Raw genomic sequence first — 20,019 nt, forward strand, 5'->3', positions numbered from 1 at the left:
GTAAATTCAAGCACCACATTTAGAGTGTCCTAAGCACACACCTGTTCCTGATTTATATGCAGTTGAGCACAGATGACACAGATGCATTTTAGCATTCAGGCACTTCTGCTGAGGAGATACATTTTAATGTGGGATATCCTAGCATAATTGTTCAAATACAGACACTAAGGTTTTTGACTACACTGAGCTATTAGGCACAGAGTGTTAGCATGAGCCATGAACCCATGCTCTCGCTGAGACATATGACAGCATGGCCTAAGAAAAGCTGTGTGTGCAGCAAAGTGTGTTGGAAAGCACAATGGTACTTTGCAATTACCCAGTTCTTGGGGGTGGGAAGGTGGGAGGAGGGGAGAAGGGTCTAGCAAAGCTGTTAAAGAGAATGCAAACCTATTTGCAGAGAGAGTGTCTCTGAAAACTCCTCAAAGAGGATGCTTTGAGAACAACACAGTCCCGAGGAGCACAAGGCAAAACATTCCAAGTCGCATTTCAGGAGCAGGTAATGGTTCTACACCAGCACAGGGTTTCTTGGACCCACAGAAGAAAACCTGCCTTCAGTCAGATGGGAAATGCTGTTCTTTAATGGGAGCTTTGCTCATATAAAAATGGTCAATTTCCTTCCACACATAGAGCAAAATCCATAATGAATGTTAAGAACTGGAAACCAGAAATGAGTAAATCAGCCTAACTCTCATAAGCCATGACAGCGATGGGGCTTGGAAAAGGAGTTCTGCCGTAGGGCTCAGTATTTATATGCTGGAGTCCTTTTCTAGCCTAACAAGAAGAGAAAAAGAAGGAAAAACAGCTCAGCTTCAGCTCATTATCCCCTAATGCCTGGTCTGGGTACGAACTCCTATAGCTGTTTTTACTTTAATCTGGTGCTACAACAATGAGAGAGAAATTTCCATGGTCCACACTGGCACAGCAAACAGCTTCCTAATGACAGTCAGCTTTGTAAAACTACACACAAAACTTGGTAAAACTACACATGTGCACACAAAGAAAAACAACAACACAAAACCCCACCAACGGCAACAACAACGACAAAAATCCCATGTATATATATCAGAAAAGGCCAGATGGTACTGCCATTCATCAAGTGGAGTTTGCAATAACTTTAGCAGGACTGTTGTTCATTTTCTCACCGAAGAGCTGGCCTCAGTAATGCTTTATCTCAGCTTCAGGTCTCTGCCATGACTCAGGGTACTTATGTAGTATTTCTGAATCGTGGCATTGACCTCACCTTGACTACCATTTGCAGGAGCATAGTGCCATCACATTAAGCAACTTAACACTCATGAAAGGATCTCACTCCTCATCTGCGCGTAGCTTCCGCAGGCCTGTAACCAAGGCAGCCGACAAGTTAATGGCTAACGGCCATTTCACAAATCTTGAACAGCATCACCTTGGAAATGTATGTTCTGGCTCCAGAATCAAATATTTCATCCACTTCCTCCTTTTCCACCTTAAGCATGTAGCAGCTAAAACTTACTACTAAAACAAGATGCTGCTTCAGAGAGTAAATCCCTTGTCTTCTTCAGACAACCACGCAGTTGCACACAAAAAGTATATATTTTTACATTAAATATCCTAAGGCTTCTCCCATAGCATCTTTTTTTACACACCATTAAAGACACTTGACAAACAACCCAACACTTGATGGATGCTCCGCATCAGAATGTGAATCTTAAAAGCCTAAATTTTCCTGAGGCTGCTTTAAGATGTGGCAGAAGACAATACATCCTGCTTCGTGAGAATAACACATCCGTCTTGACAGGGCCCAAGAAAGTCCCTAGCTGCCCAAGGGACCACTCTGGCCCACGGGGTGACCCCATCCATCTCCCAGTTCTGTCAGGCACTTGTAAGTGTGACGGTGGACCCCAGGCAGGCAGCCTCCCCACGCGTTTGCTCCGTCCCGCTGGAAGGAGGACTGCAGTTCAACGGCTTGGGAAGTGCCTTACAACAGGTGCCCAGCTCGCAGCAAAGCCGGATTATCCCCAGCTTCGTTGCTTCTTACCTAGCTCAGCAAAGTCCACGCGGCGTATGTTCTATGTGCGGTTGCTTTCAGGGAGGAAGAGGAGGCTCGGCAGCACCTTTAAGGTCGGGAGAGCAGCTCCTTGACCTGCCCACTCCACACAGCCAAGTGCTCAGAGGAGATCCACGGACACGCAGCAGAGAACTCGTCCGACAGTCTCTTCAAGCACTCCCCATTTCTTGCTCTCCTCTTCCCCTGGGGAAAAGCAGACGATTTCCTGCTCCACCTCTTCTGCTTCTACATGTTTTGGAGGAGGATCCCCCAGCCTTCCTCTTCGCAGAACGTCTGCTGTGGGTAGCACAACATCAGCTCTTCCCGAGCTCGCGGGGTGCCATCCCAAATTTCACACGGAGACGTGTGAAAGCACGGTGCTGGCACCAGGGGAACAGCATGCTCCTCCTCTCTCTGAAACAATAGGGCTGTTGAGCCACACGTTTTGGGACCTGAGAAACCTGATTCAGTAATTGAAGGTGCACCAGGCAGACATTTTCCTATGGTATGGAAAAATTAATTATACCACACAACAGATTTCAGTTCTGTGTTCAAGAGCTCATTAACAAAACTGCTTTAAGAGGTGCTAATAGAAACAAATGCCTTTAACATCACAGACTTCCCAGATGACTCCTGCTACGGTGATGGATGACAAATCACTCTGTCAGTCATCTTTAAATTCCATATTGACTACATTGAGGCAATTACCCGTTTATTTTTAGAATGTGTGCCATTTTAAATACAAGTGATTCACTCCAAGAGACATTCTCTACTGCATCACTATTTCATGGGTTAACAACTCTCACATTTAAACAGATTTTAATTCTGGGGCAAACACTTGCCTTTTCTTTTTTTTTTTTTTTTGCCTTTTGCCTCTAGACGTCGGATGGGAATTTTAATTCAGGCTTCAAACCAAACAAACGCTTGGTCTTCCACAAGCATCTGCAGAGAAATATAAAAATATCTGGGAAGTGTGAAAGCGCGCCTGTTTTTCTCAGCGCATGAAATGAAATCCCCGGCTCAGGTCTCAGTAGCGGCGCTCCTGGCTGCTGCACGCACGCTGTCCCTCTCCCACAGCCCTCCTGCTCCGCAGCCTGTGCTGCGTCCTCAGAGAGCTCTGCGCTACCACGGAGCGCAGCGAGTCCCCAGGGAGCAGGGCACCAGTTGCTGCCTTCGAGATTTCCAACACGAGCACCCAGGTTTCCCCATTCCCGATGCCCAAATGAACAGCTTGCTTTATTGCTCCCCCCGAGGCACCTCGAGGTTTATCTGCGTGGTCCAGAGAGGAGGAGGGGCTGGGATCGAGCCAAGCCGCTCCTCTCGTGGAGAAGAAGGGTGAGATAGTGAAAATGGAGAGTTGGGGAAGGAACCCGGGGAGCTGAGGTTTCTACTGCTGCTGCCAGCGGAGGGAGAGGACAGCAGGAGCTGCCACAGGTACTGCAGTGGAGAACCGTGCTCCAGGCTCTGCTGCTGCTCTGCTCGACCCAACTCCTCCCTGCTCCCGAAGGGAGAGCAGGCTGTGGGGCTACAGCCCTCCTCTTGCCCCCAGCAGCCTGCTGCCCACAGCAGGCTGCTTGGCCTGTAGCAGCCTTACCAGTCCACGTCCTGATGAACCCACAAACGCCTGAGGTGAGACGGGGACACCACCTTACCAAGGGACAGTCCAAGCACCTCCTGAGAAGCAGCTCTGCCTTGAAGAACCTAAACCTCATGCTTTGGAGCTGACGGCGGAGCACCCTAGCCATGGCATTGCTGAACAAAAATAAATAAATAAGTTAGGACTGACTCACAAGCCCATTATACAGCTACCTGGCCGCCAGTCATTAACCAGAATGAAAATGACCCTGGGCTCCCTACATCAAAGACCCTTGCCATGTCTTCTTAATCCATCCTAAGCACCTCACTGAGCTCAAAATTCAGCTGGAAAACACCAACTGGAGTGGGTGGCATCTCAGTCTGCCCTGTGCTCCCAGCTGTACTTGTACTTTTCACTCTGCTGCATGCCCCCCAACCTTCCCAAGCATAAGAGAAACCAAAATATTTGTTTGCTTCTTCGGACAAATGCAGAAATACATAAAATTTGGTCTAAGACTTCATTAGAATTACCGTTCGTCAAATCTGAGATTTATTCCTAAGGAACAAAACCAAGCTCCTGCAGTGTTTGCCACTCAGCCATTGCAGAATTGCAACAGCACAAAAAACCTCACAAGAGAAACGGATTTAAAAAAAAAAAAAAAAAGTCTTAAACAGAAGCAAAACTGAGTCATCTCTTTATTGCCAAAACCAAGAGCGCCGCTGAGCATAAACAAACAACAGACGTCCTGAAGAAAAGGAGGCGGTGCAATTTCTTTGCGTGCTAATAGGCAGGCACGCAGACAGGTGGGAGCGGGACCGTCCTCCTGCCACTCCTGCCAGCCCCACGGGGACACCAGCAGCGACACTCCCAGTGGTGCCACAGCCACCAGCAGCCCGGGAGCAGACCTGGCGCTGGGGACTCCCCGTGCATGGATGCTTCCTCGTTACAAGGGCTGGAAAGCTGCGACAGCAGGAGACGCGATCGGCTCAGCTCGTGGAAGCCACTCTTATGTTTGTATGCCCCAAAACTGATGTTTTGGGTACACAAAGGCATGCTTTGGCCTCAGCTGGCTAGTAGTCCCCCTACAGAAACAGAGGGAAAGCAAACCAGAGCACTTGTGTGAGGGTCGAGCTCTCTGCCCCGTCTACAGGGGTCTGCAAAATCTCTGTGTGCTAACATCAGTCCCGTGAATGCCCCTAAACCTGGGACAAACTAAGTAGGTAAGACTGGATCAGAGGGAGCCTTCAGAAAAAAAAAAAGGAAAGCCACTGCGAAGACAAACTGGATTCTCCAGTAAAGTCATCGTCACAAACTAAGACATTTTGGAGTGGTGTTTTTTTTAATTATTAAGATCCCTTCTGTTTGAACTTTACAATATAACTGACAGGCGGGGGAAATGAGGAGGTTGTATCATGGGATTTTATTTTTTTAAAAGCAGTTTTTACCAGAGTTGGAACCACAGGGGCAACCTTAATGCCTGCATCCCTTAATGCCTGCATCCCTTAATGCCTGCATCCCCAAGACTGAGATTTCCAACAATTTCAAAGAATGGGTAGCACAACCCCTTATCAGAATGGGCCCTGGCCTGACGCTGGCTATTCAGTACCTTCACTCTCCCAGCTTGAGTCCCTCCCCCTCTGTCTTAACCACACCTTTCAGAGTATTTCAGAAAGTAGCTAATAAGCCAAATCCCGCTCGCGCCACTTATTCAAGCAATTGCATTGTTTCTGTGAAGACTGTTCACAAAAGGAGGCGAGGAGGATTTAGCACTATCATGAATGAATACTGCCTAACGTCAGGCGTAGCACGTGCAGAACTCCATGAAGCTTCATCACAGGGATCACCTCGTGATTGCAAAGAACGCCAGATCGAGTGCCACGTGTCTGAAATACAAACACCGGGGAGATGCACTGCTTTGTTTACTAACAACTCTTAGCCAGTTCTTTATTGGAATACAATAAGTACCACGTTGTTTATTAGCACGCATTTAAAAAACGGAGCACACGGATTGTGAATCCATTATTTAGGATGTTCTGGATCTGAGCGGATGGTTTGCTTTCAAATCACTGCCACGTTCATATATTTATAGCTCCCGATAAAGTCACTGAGTGCATCAGTTCGTGCTCTGGCCCACTCTGGTTTCAAACGAGCCAGCTTACGAGAAAGAGCTGATTGATACTAAAAAGGTTAGGAGTCCACAGCTCAGGACACGTTAAGTCAGCTGCACAGTAGCGTACGCATCACACGAGGGACACGACATGCCACCCGCCGCCGACACGCACGCTGCTCGCTCCTCGCCAGCGCTGGCGACCTGACCAACCATTCTTTGTTCTGAGCTAGCTCCCCGCTCACCCTCCTAACGACCAAGTAAATTGAACGAGCATTTCTCCCCAGGGGACAGATACTCCTTCTCCCCGTGCTAGACTGTGACTGCATTGACAGGGTGAGCGTTGCGTTGACTGAGCGCGTGCTGCTTTTTACATCCACTCCTGGTTCCAGCAGGAAAATCAACATCGCACCTGTGCCGTCCAAACGGGTGTGCGTTTCAGAGGCAGAAGAGAAGTGGAGAGAGCAGGCAGGCTACAGACGGCACTCCACTTCTTCACAAAACACACGTACTACGCAGAGAAACCGTAATCCCTTCTTAGTGGAAAATCCAAATTTTCAAAATGAATCCCCCAAGCTAAAATGAATTACTGTAATAACTGCAATCCTAGCACGAGCGCTAATCAGAGAAGCACAGCTGACCACCTGCTATGTGACATCTCTGGCACAGCAGCACCGTGCCCCTAATTGCTGCTGCATTCAGCAGGGCTAGGTGCCCCCCAAACCAAGACAGCAGTGCTCTTAGATATATGGAGAGGAGCACAGCCCGGGTGACTGTTATACGGTCTCACTATGCACTTCTGCTGAGTGCAGCATTAAAAAAAAAAAAAAAAGGCACTACTGCAGCTCCAAACAGCAGGATGCAAAAATCAAAACCCAGGCCAAGTAATTTCTTCTGCAACTATAAAAAAAAACACACATGGGAAACGATGCAAGAGACAACAAAACCAATTGTATGTGCCTTTGTCGGTACAAACCCATTATCTGTGAAGGCTACGAAATGAGAAAATCAGTATTTGACAATGCTACAGGCTAGGGCAATATTCTTAGCAGACTTATAATAAGTAATTTTATTTAATTGCCGATGAAAAACACAGTTACATAATAACACAGGATAATAGCCAAAATACCAAATCATAAGGTTAGCCCACAGCAACGGCGTGGGGGGGGGTGAGAAAAAAAAAAAAAAAAAGGACAGTTTGCGCTCAAATTTTGCTGCATTGTCAAGGAGCCAAGAACCAAACCTGGGGGGGGTAGGATTTTCTCCTTTTACCATCCGGAGCCACGAGCACAGGGAATTCAGCACGGGACTCCTGGGCGGCGGTGGGCATCCCCATCCCCAAGCGCTGCCGATTGCCGGCGGGTGCTGGTGGGCTCCACGCCGCTGCCTGGGCTCGTCGCACCCGGCTGGCAGCCAGGCACCCAGCCCCTGTGCTCTGCCGAGAACAACACCCACATCGCCGCCCGGGCACAAAGGGGAGCGGGGGGCAGGATGGGGTGCCCGGGGAGGGATGGGGGAACCCAGGGGAAAGGATGGGGCGTGCTGGGGAAAGGATGGGGGTACCCAGGGGATGGATGGAGGTGCCTGGAGAAAGGATGGGGGTACCCAGGGGAAGGATGAAGGCGTGCTGAGGAAGGATGGGGGTACCTGGGGAAGGATGGGGGTGTGCTGGGGTAGGATGGAGGTACCCGGGGAAGGATGGGGGTGCACCGAGGAAGGATGGGGGTACCCCCGGGGAAGGATGAGAGTACCCCGGAGGAGGATGGGGGCGTGCTGGGGAAGGATGGGGGTACCTGGGGAAGGCTGAGGGTGCGCCGGGGGAAGGCTGAGGGTACCCGCGGAAGGCTGGGGGTGTCCCCGGTGCCTTACCTGGAGGATGCCGGCCTGGGCGCAGCTCATGCTCCCCCGGCAGCTCTCGCCGCCCGTGCGCCGGGGTCCGCCCGCCTGTCAGCCCCGGCCGAGGCGCACCATAGTCCGGCACGGCTGCAACGCCCGCAACGCCGCCGCTCCCCCTTCCTCCTCCTCCTCCTCCTCCTCCTCCTCCCGTCGCCAGCCTCCTCCCACCCGGGCCCGGCCTCACGGAGCCACCCCCGGCCCCTCACAGCACAGCGGGCAGGGCGGCCGAGGGCCGAGGCCGCCCGCCCGGGGCCCGCCGGAGCCGAGGGGCCGATGGCGCCTCACGTAGTCACCTACCTCCAGCCCCTCGTCCCGGCCGGCGTTTTGCTGCTCAGCGGCACCCCCGGACAAAGAAAGCCGCAGCCCTGCGAGGAGAGGGAGTTTCAAACCTGCGCCGAGGTGCCTGCCGGCTGCGGGTTTCTGCCCCTTCGTACCAGCGCCGGCCCCTGGGCAAACCTGCTGGCCGCAGCCAACCGCCCGGCACCAGCCCTGTGCCAGCCGGAGGAGAGCAGCAACAGCCCTGCGAAGTTCTGCTTGGCCCCTCGCTCAATTTTTGCACACGTTTTTAAGATAGAAACAGCGTTTTGTAACCACACAGTTGGAGTGGATCTTACCCCCCCCGCCCCGAAAAAAAAAAAAAAGTCAATTCTAGATCTTAAGCTGTATCCTGAAGCAAAGACATTGACAAAAATAAACACACGTTCCCAGTAACATAGCATAATTGAAGCTAAGTTTATTTCTAAAGCCATTTTCGTACCCCCTGCTCATGCAAATTTCTTTGGAAATACAGATTTACTGTGCTCGCTGTTAGCCCGAGAAATATTTTACCTCTGATTTTCTAATCATTCAGCATACTTTGAGATAAAATATTTTCAGACATACAGTGGCCTCTAATTTCCACTTGATCATCTCATCTTCCTTCTTAAAAAGAGGAGAAACGAGAAATTAGAGGCTGGTATCAGCAGAAAACTCACAGTAGAAAAAAAAAATATATGAATTGGGAAGGAGAATGGCTTAGTATCTTATACTGGTACAAGACATACATCTCTGATCAGAATTACTTGCACAAGACCAGTGGGTTGGTTCACTGGCCAGCTGGAGCAAGAAGAAAAGGATCCATTACAAAGCCCCCCAGCTCTTCCACTGGATCAAGGCAGACCAAGAGACATACCGAGTATGTCTTGAGACATACTCAAGACATTTACTTGAGTAAATCAACATGCATTTCAGGACAGACCTGTGTGCTAAAACTTTTCTGCAGGTGTTTGATAAATCCAGTGTTCAGGCAAGTGCAGCACCTCCCTTCACCCAGAGAAGCCATCCACCAGTCCTACAGGAGGCCTCAATCCAGACGTGACACAGACTGCTCACAGTAGGCACCTGTTTTCGCCTTTGCACTCAAAAGTCTAAGTGAGAAGGAGTAAAACAAAAATCAGGGATGGAATCAGAGGCACAAAAAGGTGAAATAGTTTGCCCAAACATCACATTGTAGGTTGCTAGAAAGGAGCGGAGAACTGACCCAGACCTCCTCACTCTTGGCTCAATGTCCCCTCTGAGCTTTTCCTCAGCTCCTTCTGCTCACATGGATTGCTGGTGTACCAGCACACCACCTATCCTTCTCTTCTCAGAAATGTTCAGCCATATACAGCATGACATCCCACAATTTCAAAGGTGGTTGCATACATTCGTTCTATCGAAGACATTAATTTTGCCAAAGTAGGAGAAAAAAGCAATAAATATACATGACTCTAAAAAACAGTCTACATACAGGAACTAAAAAAACAGGCTGATTCTGACTTGTAGAGGCAGCTCAACCTGTGTGCAAGGAGGAGCCAGAAAAAAAAAATGCACAGCATTTCAGGACTATGGGACTTGAAGATGCACAAGACTTTGCCATGTTCCGTGGACCTTGGGAGAGGAACCCCCTTAAGAACACCGGGCACATGCTTTCCTCTTGACTAGCTACCACCTCTGCTTTCCTTTCAGACTGAAAATAACATCCTGAATCTCCTACAGAAGCAGCAGTTTTAGATTGCCCCTTGTTGGAATCTGAGTAAAACAGGGGAGATAAAAATTAAGATCAAGAGGCAAACTGTATACCCACCTCCTGTAGATTCACATTCGAATCATGAGCAGAAGATGGATGTGGTTCTGTGGCAAACAAGTCAGCAAATGATTCTGACTTTAAAGAGGACATTTTGCTCTTGTGTTCCCCAAAAGAAGTAACACATTGGAATAAAGTAGTTTCCATTGTAACTTTGCATTTTACTGAAAAGGAGAAGAGCTGCATAATGCATAAGGACCTTTAAAATTAAAATCAACTTTGGCACTTCAGGCGCTTATCTATATTATAAACAAACCTCTGAATTTTGTATGCCTACCTATCACACATTCCCCAAGCTCCCATAGACTAAATGAAATAGCAGGTTTTGCTGTCCCACAGGCATGGTGACAACTTCTAGCATCTTTTCAGCCTTAAGCTAAATATACTTGCTGACAATGTAAGGTGAAGATGATTTTGGGCAGCCAATGCGACTGAGTCATATGTCTGTGTTTTGCCTGGAAGTAGCAGAATTTTGGCAGCTAGAGTGGTCCCACAAAAGTGAGAAATAGGGTCAAGAAAGAATTTTAGTTTAGGAGAGGCAGGAAGAGAAAAAGATGAAACAACTGTATCTTTCCCTACCAAATATTTCTAAGGGATGTATACATACACTCTTGACTGTTCACAGGATGAATTCCATTGCACTTCCAAGATCCGTCATTCTTGTGGCTCATTCGTGCCTGGTATATATCAGAGGAAGTTCTTACTATAGTCTTGTATTTTGAACAGACAGTTTGCAGTTTTCTAAAAGGCTTTGATCAAAGAAGTGACAAACAGAAATTTTAGTTATTCCTAGCAAATGTCAGGTACACCTACATCTGGAAAAACAGACGAATACAGTGGTTGTCACATTACAGTCAATAAAAAATGGCCGGCGTTCTTCCCTGCAAGACTCTTGACTTGAGCTGATCTGGGTCATGATGGAAGGGCTGAGTAAGGCACTTGTAGGACTTACTTATTTCTTGTATTTTGAGAGGGCCAGATGCAAAACTAGACCAAACTTCCCCAAAGAGAGTTTTTCTGAAAGAAGAAATGGTCTAATCAGCCTTTACTAAGCATGCTCCTGCCTTAAAGCAGTATAAAAACTAACTTCAAGCTACTTAAGCTTTACATTGCCTTTTTAATCCATTAAACATAGGCGCATAGCCATTATCCTGCCACTGATTCTTGGTGACCATTGTATACATAAGAACAAGATAACAGAGAAATCAAAATTGACCAGCTCCGCAAAACTAGTAGATAGCTGCCATTTAGCAGCTCAGGTTTTACTCTTTACTCAGATTAAGTTTTTATGCTGGGTTCATCTCCAACTGAGCCAGATGTCATGTAAGTACTTCTTTGCTACAACTAGTTAGTATTCATTAAATTCTATTGGACAAAGATCGTTTTTCATTGGCAAAGAGACTGCTGCTCAGATGATACAGCACAGTGTTTCTGGATGCTGGACTCATTTATGACCACATGACATCCTCACACCTGGCTCACACGACTTCTTGTTATGGATTACTTGCTTTGTAGGGACTCAGTACTCCATTACTGATTTTGACACACACAGAGTGTCTTTAAAACACACTGAGCTAATGCTGTCTGATATCTTTTACTACATTTCGCCTTACACAGATGGGATTGCTCATATCTCAGTTGAGTGCTGTGCTTATGCATAGCAGTAGGTACTTGTCTATGATGTAGGTGCTAGTTCTTGAGGCTCTGTCAACAGAGTGCTTTCTTTAAACAGCTTTCAGGCACAAGTTGCCTTTTTCTTATATGCTATATGCCTCCTGGCAGCCCAGATCTGAACATTTGGGATAGGCCATGACAGACTCTCTCCTAAAAGATCACCAAGGGTTATAATTGCTGGGGAATTACATGGGACAGGCTGAGAGTGATTCCAGCTCCAGCAGGACTGCAACCCTTATAGCTACCAAAAGTCCTCCATGCCAGGAGGGGTTCGATGTTATGCAACAGCCTGAACTCCATCCCTGTTTCACGCTGGGTGTCCAGATGAGCTTCTTTGCTTGGGTACGGAATTACTAGAGCATTCACCCAGCTTGATCAAAAGAATTCCAGCCCTTCAGCTGCAATCACTTGCATGGCCTAATTTTTGCCATTTCACCTAATTGGTTTATATGTAGATATACACTGGTTTGACATTCTTCCCTGTTAAGTTCATTTTCTTCCACCTGGATTCTCTTCCAGGAGCAAATGCTAACCAGCTTCAAAGTAGGAGGTTAAATATTAGCATCCTTAGTAGAAAAGATGTGCAGCAATTGCCAAGCATTATTCTGCATGGGAAAACATATTACATATTTCTTCCTGCATAAAGCCTGTAAATAATCCTACTTAGAGAGCAACTATTTTTTGATATGTATCTACAAAACAAAACAAAAAACAAACTAAAAACAACAACAAAAACAACAACAAAAACAACCTAATTCATAAAACACATTCAATAGTAATGCAAAGATTGAACCTGTATCCCAACAGGTTGTTCTGTCAGCAATGAAATTATTTAGATGAGCACCCCAGTAGCTTCTTTGATGTCCAGCAAAGGACATCATACTGCAGCTTCGTTTTACACACCAGGACAGTGTGGATTGGGAATATATATTAACAGTCTCTCCCCTCTTCCCAGCTATCTTTCACAACACTTAAAAGAACTTGATATGTTTGAGACTCCCCCAACTAGCATGCATGAGAGGTCTCAACCAGTTCAAAGACTGCTTGGTGTGCATGTAGTCAAATGCTCATACGAAGTAATTATAAGTTTTACTTTCTTAGTAACCTAGGCTAAAAGAGAAAGGTAATGGTCATGTCTATGCAAAAAATCAGGGGTCTACAGCATCACTGCAACAATGAATCCAGAAATGAAGACCCCAGAGAGTCAGAGCACCAACACCAGGCTGATTTGACTTAACATACACTTAGCTTTAATTTCAGCTGATGATCTCGTCTGGAAGGGGCAAAGTGAGAAAATATCTCTAGCTACAGTAGCTGTTTTGGAAGGTGTTCAGAAGAGGATTAATTTCTGATAAGGAGTGACCAAGTTAATCTTTCACACTGACAGCACTTCTGCATTACTGACCAGACAACTATTCCAGTGCTTACAGACATGCTTTAACGTTGGGCTAGAAGAGAGCCAATGGGAGGCTTTTCTGGTCTTGAAGATTCTGAAGAGGTTCTGAAGATGGGTGTTCAAAAGATGAATGAATTCCTACTGAAAGGGAACGTTTGTGGTTTTGCTCTGCAGCTGATTCCTGATCTTGTGATCCTACTCCTTCCTCCAAGCTAGCCCATGTATTCACCTACTCCTTTGGTAATTGAGTTTAGCTCATTAATCCAGCAGAGTCACCCTCTGTTTTTGCTGGGTTCATTTTCTACTAAGCAGAACTGGGGTCAAACCAACACCTCCCTGTGATACACTGGAGAGAGAGGTGAAATCACTTGGACAGCAAGACGGGAAATAGCGAGATGACTGCTTTACAGGGCAATTAACCCTGTTACATCAGTTCAGACTCCTCAAGATACCTCTCCCAGACTGAACAGGAACAGGATCAAGCGCAAGATGAGCAGGGAGAACACACTAAGCCAAAACTGTTGCATACTTAGTAGGGTGGTGAAGATGAGATTGCCACTGCCGCCTGCATCCAGGCCCTGGAAAACTTTTGAAGATGCCAAATACTCAATTATTCTGGCCTCTCTCTCACCAAAGGTTCCCAAACAAATCATTAGCAATTTACATTTATCTCAGCACTGTCCCACAACTGAGTAGTAGGCCTGTTTTAACTACATTGGAGGGAACAGAGCAGTTCATCGTCCACAGTCACTTGGCTGATAAACGGCTCCACAGTAACAGAGAGCTGAATTAACAGATGAAGGCAGATGGGTTTATGGAATGGGGAGGGACTGAGAGAGAGGTTACGTTGAGAGAGCAGAAGGACTGGAAAAAGATCAACCAAAAATGGGCCAGCATGTTAAGCCATATGTCTCCTCTAAACATTTTTTCTGCTCTTGTTGTTTAACTGTCACATACTTTATAACTATCCATTGTTCTGTTCTGAGGCTTTTTTTTTTTTTTAGTTGGCAATGCTTCCAAAAGTCCAAACAAGCAATGCCACCACCACTCCATTTTGTGTCAGGTGAATATCTTTTTTCCCTACATATATGTAGAATTACAGTAATATGAACACAGCTGTAGTATGCACAGGCCCAGGGCCACGCTCGGGAGTTCTGCAGAGTCATATCCACCTCCCTGTGCAAATACTGTGAGGATAAGTCTGGCATGGGTTCAGTTGCCACTGTCTTGCCTCATTTGTCAGTCTATCCCACTAACAAAAGGAAAAGAAGTGCATATGCACTTAAATAACATATTCTTTCCAATCACAGACAAAAGAACCTACTATGAAATATCTTCATCACTCAGGACAGATGCCCTGGATTAATACTCAATATTCTGCAACACTTTTTGACAGTCTTTGATATCAGCCATGCCAGGTTTAAACTTCAGAGGCCAGTAATAAAATGCCAGCTTGATTCCCCACCCCAAAGCTGGCAGAAATAAACTAAGCTGTCTGGTGCTCTAAGGCCTAATTTTTCCATAGCAAAAACATCAGCTTTCTTAATAAACTATTGCTTTGCTGAATGGGAGAAAAGGACAGCAAGAAGACTAAGTCAATGAGACGCAATACCTTTCCCAAAGTAGTGCTGTAGTTGTTTGTAGTCTTCCTCCCTAGCATCCTGGCGTAGCCATCTGGCTGTTTCCATTTTCTCTGCTAACACTCCCTTTTCAGTTTGCAGTCAGCAGGTCCAGGGCCCCAACAAGGCCTTACCGAAGCTGTTGCTGGCCTTGCAGCATTAGCCGCCCCTCCTGGCCTCACCCTGCTTGCCCTCCTGGTTGAAGTCTGCCTGCTTCTCCAGCACTGCTGTACCAGATCTTGCTTGCCATTGCTCTGCCCACTCTTCTAGTTCATCATCTGCCTTTAAATGCTTACACGTCTTCCAATCTCTAGCTACAACCAAGACGAGACACGCGAGGTGAAATCCCTGATGATTGATTGCTATAGTGAAATCCCTGATGTTTTAAAACATAGTTTTTGGTTGGTTGTGTTTTTTGTTGTTGGTGGTGGTGGTGGTGGTTTTGTTTTGTTTTGTTGTGTTTTCCCCATTTCCTTTCTTCAGCTGCATGAATTACAGCAGGGATGTTTGTTAGGCCCAGCAAGCACTCAGCAGTTTTAAGTTTAGAGGTCAGCCTGAAAAAATCCCAAGCAGTGCACTTCTGCTCAGTGATAAGTACAACTACATGCTTTTAGCAGTTTGACTTTGTCTTAGCAGCGCATTAGCAATCTTGGTAAAAGCTAATGACTATGAGAAAGCAGCTAAATTACACCTGTACCTAAAATAGATGTGTATGGCATGTACAGCTGAAAAATACATCATTATGAGAGAAACACCAGTTCTGCTGCATGTACATGACTGCAGTACAAGCCCACAGTCTTCTCATGAAAACACGAGAAACAGCAGCAAAAGTTAGGCCTCATTAATTCAGTACGACTTGAATTACACCTGGGATTTCCTTCTCTGTGTTGGGCATCTTTAAAGCCTATCAGTTCTCTGAAGCACAGCACAGTAAAAGTTCACAGTCATGGCTCCAGTTCACATCTACAGCAAAGTTTAAGAGAATCCCCTCCTTGCCCAGCAGCTTTACCTCCAGCCCCAGACCAGGGAATCAGAGAGGGTTCACTTTCGGCTCATGCAATACTAGCAGAGAAGATTCTCCATGGGGAACTCAGCAAATGAGCTGTTAGTAACGCACCAGCCTTGCAATTCAGCTGTATTGTCTCTGCAAAGCTAACAGGAGTAAAAAGCAATAAAAACTGTTTTGACACTGTTGTTGGCAGATGTGACTGACTACACGCACAGTTCTGTTGAGTAAGTAGGAGTTGCAGACATTACATCCTAGATCTGAACCATGGAGAGCTTGAAGTGGAAGATGCAGGGACAGAATTTTGAGCAAAACATAGAAGAGCGGCCAAAGTCCCCTGGGTGAGCCATGTGTATGGGGCAGCACCTAGGATTTAGTCCTCTGAGTCCCATAATTCAGTCCAAGCAGTGCACCAGTGTCTCTACAAATTACCAAGAGGCCTATGAAGAGTCACTGGTCATAATAGCAATACATAGTGGCCCTTCATACTGTGCAGTTGTAAAAGGACTGTTCCCAGGCTTTATCTTCCCTGAGACACATGCCTGGCTTTCCTGTTTACTTTTTCCATAAAGAGAAGAACTGGTCTGGAGCATGATCCCCTCTTCCACATCACCATTCCCTTTTGTGAGAGTAAAGGAAATTGCATCACAGCGAAGAAGTCTGAATGCAGAGGGAAAATGGCATCTGGTGGAAAAATGAAACTAGATCCATAAATGACATTAGAGGACAAGTGACATGGTGACATGTAGGCAGAAGAATGTTGTAAGGAACACTTAACACCCAGAGCTTGAGTAAATTCATTAAAATGTTGTTCTGCCTCTGATATTAGCTAGACTTAAAAGCATTTTAATCTGCAGTTGAAATGAACATTATCCTTGCAGGGCCAAATCCTGAAATCTTACACTACTGCATATCCAGAATAATCCACTACTGAGACCAGAATACATCCATAATTATTATGAAAACAAATCAGTATCAAAGTTCAGCATCACCTTGCTTGAGATAACACCCACCTGGGAACAGATTCTTGATTCCTATGTGAGCTCTCATTCTAGTGCTCTTGCCCTTCCCAGCTGAGTAATAAACTTCTGTTTTCAATTTTAATATTTGAGATAAGCTGTAAGTAACAACTAACATTACTTAAACTTTTTTTTTTGTTTTTTTGTTTTTTTTTTAAGCCTAGAAAAATTCAATTCCATGACATTAATATCTCCCAGGCTCTGCACTTCAGAGCAGGGATAAGGAAGTAGTTGAAAGGAGGATGTCTGGCTTCACTATAATCCAATGATTTTCAATAGAGCTTGTACATGTCTGGCCGTAGATGGATTAGTGTTGTGTATATAATCAACATATTTAAAGAAGAGGTAGTAAATACAGTTTCCACAGTTACCCAGAGCTGTCTGGATAGTGTCTATGTAGACCCAAATTTCTTGTGGGCTTCATGAACTCACTCACCTTTGTTCTGTATCAGAACTCTCCAGGGTGGCATATGTATGTTCTCAGCTGTGGTTTAGTACACCAACAATTTCTCCTACAGTTGCACAGACACAATCCAATGGCCAAGAACACATGTTTTCCTGGTTATAAACTCTCCTGTTCCTTGCTGCCAGTGCAAGCTTCTGCTCCCAGAAAGCCAGGGGAAGCTAATGGGAACAACTTTTCCTGGTAAAACCTGCCAGGGTGATATAATTTCTTTGCACAGCTGACTGACAGAGACCTGCAATATTCCTCTTGGAAAATGGCTTCTACCAAATATAACACACTACCAAAAATAAAACTAACAATGCAACATCCTTTTCGTTCCTAAAGTTAGCTGAGACACCCTGCCTGAGTTCAGGCACTTTTGGATAATAGTGTAAGAGCCTTAGGACAAGAGTTATTTTTACTGTAGCTACTTTAAATAGCGTGGTGATATATTTAGTTTTACTGTACTATACTGTTTAAAGTTATATTCTTTTAAAATAGCCTCTGCAGTAACAAGCTTCAGGCTTTAGAAGGAAAACTGAGATAAACTTGGCATTCAGTATTTATATAAATCTGATGCTTTATTACAGTATGTACTCTACATCCAGTTATTCTTCTCTCAAATTTCTAGTTTGTTTGATCAGTGTTTCTGATGATTTTCAGCTTTTACACAAAATTATGATTTCTGACAACTATGACAAATCAAAATGAGCAAATTAAAACCAAACAGGAATACAGAAAGGGAAAGAAAAAATTTAACATCTTGCTGAAGAATCCCATAATGATTTTGGCCAGTACCCAGTACCAATAATAGAATTATTATCTTTCTATAGCACTGTAAAAGATATTGAAATTTAGCCCCCATAGGGAAAATGACTGTTTCACCCATTGTTGGAATACAGCGGAAGATGCTGCAAGCAGAAGACTGATGTCTAGTGACCGGGCTGCAACTCCAGATACTTGGAGTCAGGTTCTGGCTCTGTCAGACTTCCTGCACAGCCTAGGGTAAATACTTTAATCTACCTGCTCTGTCTGTTCCTTATGTGTAAAACTGAAAATATTGCTTTACCCAGGGAAATGTCACTAAGCAATAAACCAGAAAGGATTGTGAGAATGTCAGGTCATATGCGTGTTATGAACAGTGGGGATCATGGAAGTATTTGGACAGACAGGGCAAGGTATAGACTGAAGTGCACTACAACACAGAAAATGAACATTTTAAGAGCATTAATAAGGTAAACAATGCAATCAGTTTTGTGGGACAGACTGAGCCTCTTGCTTTTCAAGGTCTGAAAATGAACAACAAATTATTTGCAGGCAGAAACCAATCTCTAGGTCTAATTCTTCATGCTTTAATCAGTTCTGAAACATTATTCAATACCAAAGAATCTTTTAACTTTCCATTATTAAGGTAAGAAAATATGAAATATCACAGGAAAAAGATTGCTTCATGACTTCTCATAATATTTCCAAGTATCTGTTTGAAGAAAACAAATGACAGACACGAGGTGCAGAATTGTAATCCAACAATGTATCAATTACTGTTCTCTGTTCTCCAGTGGCAGACCTTTTGTCAAATAACTAGGTAATTCTGATTTCACTATCCTAAAACTTCTTTATTTATTGGAGTTACTCAAGATATGCCCACTTGTATTAGAGGACAAGAACAGGCAGTAGGTAGAAATTCTTCAGAGAGAAGTAAGGAATCAAGTTTGGGCTATCCAGCCCCTGTTTTCAATTGCAGTATATGAGCTCTTTCAATCGACATAGACATACAAATATCAAAAAGCCTGAAACCTAGATACAGGCAGAAGAACCACTGATAGAGAGATCTGATCTCAATCTGAAAGTTTCCAGGCTGTTTTTGTACTGGACAGAGGACAACTACTGCAGCCTCACTACAACATAAACTTTGAACAAAGCAACAGAATTATTTCCTTCTGTTGGGTATGTTGTTGCCAAATAAAAATCGGAGAGTCCTGCAGAAGGATGACTGCTCATAGTGAAGCAACATATCAGTGGAAGAGCATTTATTTCCTTGGCAGTTTGGGTTGTGCTTTTTTTTTTTTTTTTTTAATAATCGCTCCTGAAGTTATGAATGTTGATTCATAATGTTTGCTCAGTAGTGATTTGTGATTATCGCCTATGTGGAAAATACAGCCAGAGAGGATCAGAGCAAAAGATCAACTAGCCAGGTGTCTGTTTTCTGTCTATTGTCAGGAGCAGGTATGCAAAAAGAACAGATCAAAGAGGGTAAACAGGAAGTGCAGATCATTACTCTCCATGACAGACATATGATTTCATAGGTTATGTTTGTATAAAAATCCTGAAGTCTCTACGTAGATGTGCTAATTTCCTTTTAATCCAGCCTCTGCAAATACGTGCATCCTTCCTGTGTGGACAGGCGCATTGCCATGATTCACTTCTTTCAGACATTCTCCTAATGCTTCATGGAGAAGATAAAACATATCCAAGGGCCCACCCAAATGTGCTTTCCTGATATTCCCCTAGAAGAGTACAGAAGAAAGTGTTTCTGTAGAGAATAGATAAAAAAGCACCGGATTCTTGCCTTTCTTTCCATTGCAGGATTCCTGTCTCTAAGACAGGATCCCAGAGAGTTTCTAGCAGGGGAAGCTCTACACAGAGATGGAATAGAACCAAATCAGGAATCACTTGGATTTAGGGGATGTCCAGGACGTCAGAAAACGTTAGCAGAACAGGGCCCAGTATCTGTGCTATTTCTAGGAGATGACGGCAAGGGGAGAGGGAGAAAACCCTGTCAGTACAATCCTGCTCAATTTAATGCACCACATTCTGAATAGAAACTTCTCCATGTAGCGAGTTATTTTTCAATTTGGCGTTGTGTATATACGCTATCTTTTCTTAGCTTAGGAAATTAGGGAAAATACCTACAATCTTTGAAGTGCCGTTTACCGTACAGGAATTATGTTATGCACATGTTCTTCTTAAACAGTCATTCTATGTAATCCATTGTTGTCATTACTACCCAATCTGCTGTGTCTCATAATACTCTCCTAATCAGGAAGTGTCCTATTTTATGATTAATCCACTGGAGATATCTGGAAGTGCTTTCTCTGAAGCACACATTTTTTCAAATCTTTTTCTCAAAACTCTTTTTAAAGTGTATCAGAAT

At 44.9% G+C, this 20,019-nt stretch overlaps 1 protein-coding gene across 10 annotated transcripts in view; it reads right to left on the reverse strand.

Annotated features, from left to right (window-relative positions):
• Positions 1-8,129, reverse strand: part of HECW1 (HECT, C2 and WW domain containing E3 ubiquitin protein ligase 1) — a 267,140-nt gene extending 259,011 nt beyond the window's left edge. For 5 of the 10 annotated variants that reach the window (XR_007157656.2, XM_048046403.2, XM_048046398.2 and 2 more), the window contains exon 1: positions 7,576-7,767. Coding sequence is in view for 6 of the 10 variants with exons in the window: in XM_048046403.2 (XP_047902360.2) it covers positions 7,576-7,605 (30 nt within the window). In the remaining 4 variants the exon portion in view is untranslated. Of the gene's footprint in view, positions 1-2,014; positions 3,846-7,575; positions 7,768-7,899 lie in introns of those variants that run through there. The other 5 variants (XM_048046401.2, XM_066992189.1, XM_048046404.2 and 2 more) reach the window with 5 other exon arrangements.
• Positions 8,130-20,019: the final 11,890 nt, after the last annotated feature.

This window comes from Anser cygnoides, chromosome 2, assembly GCF_040182565.1.
Source record: "Anser cygnoides isolate HZ-2024a breed goose chromosome 2, Taihu_goose_T2T_genome, whole genome shotgun sequence".
Classification (NCBI taxonomy): Eukaryota; Metazoa; Chordata; class Aves; order Anseriformes; family Anatidae; genus Anser; species Anser cygnoides.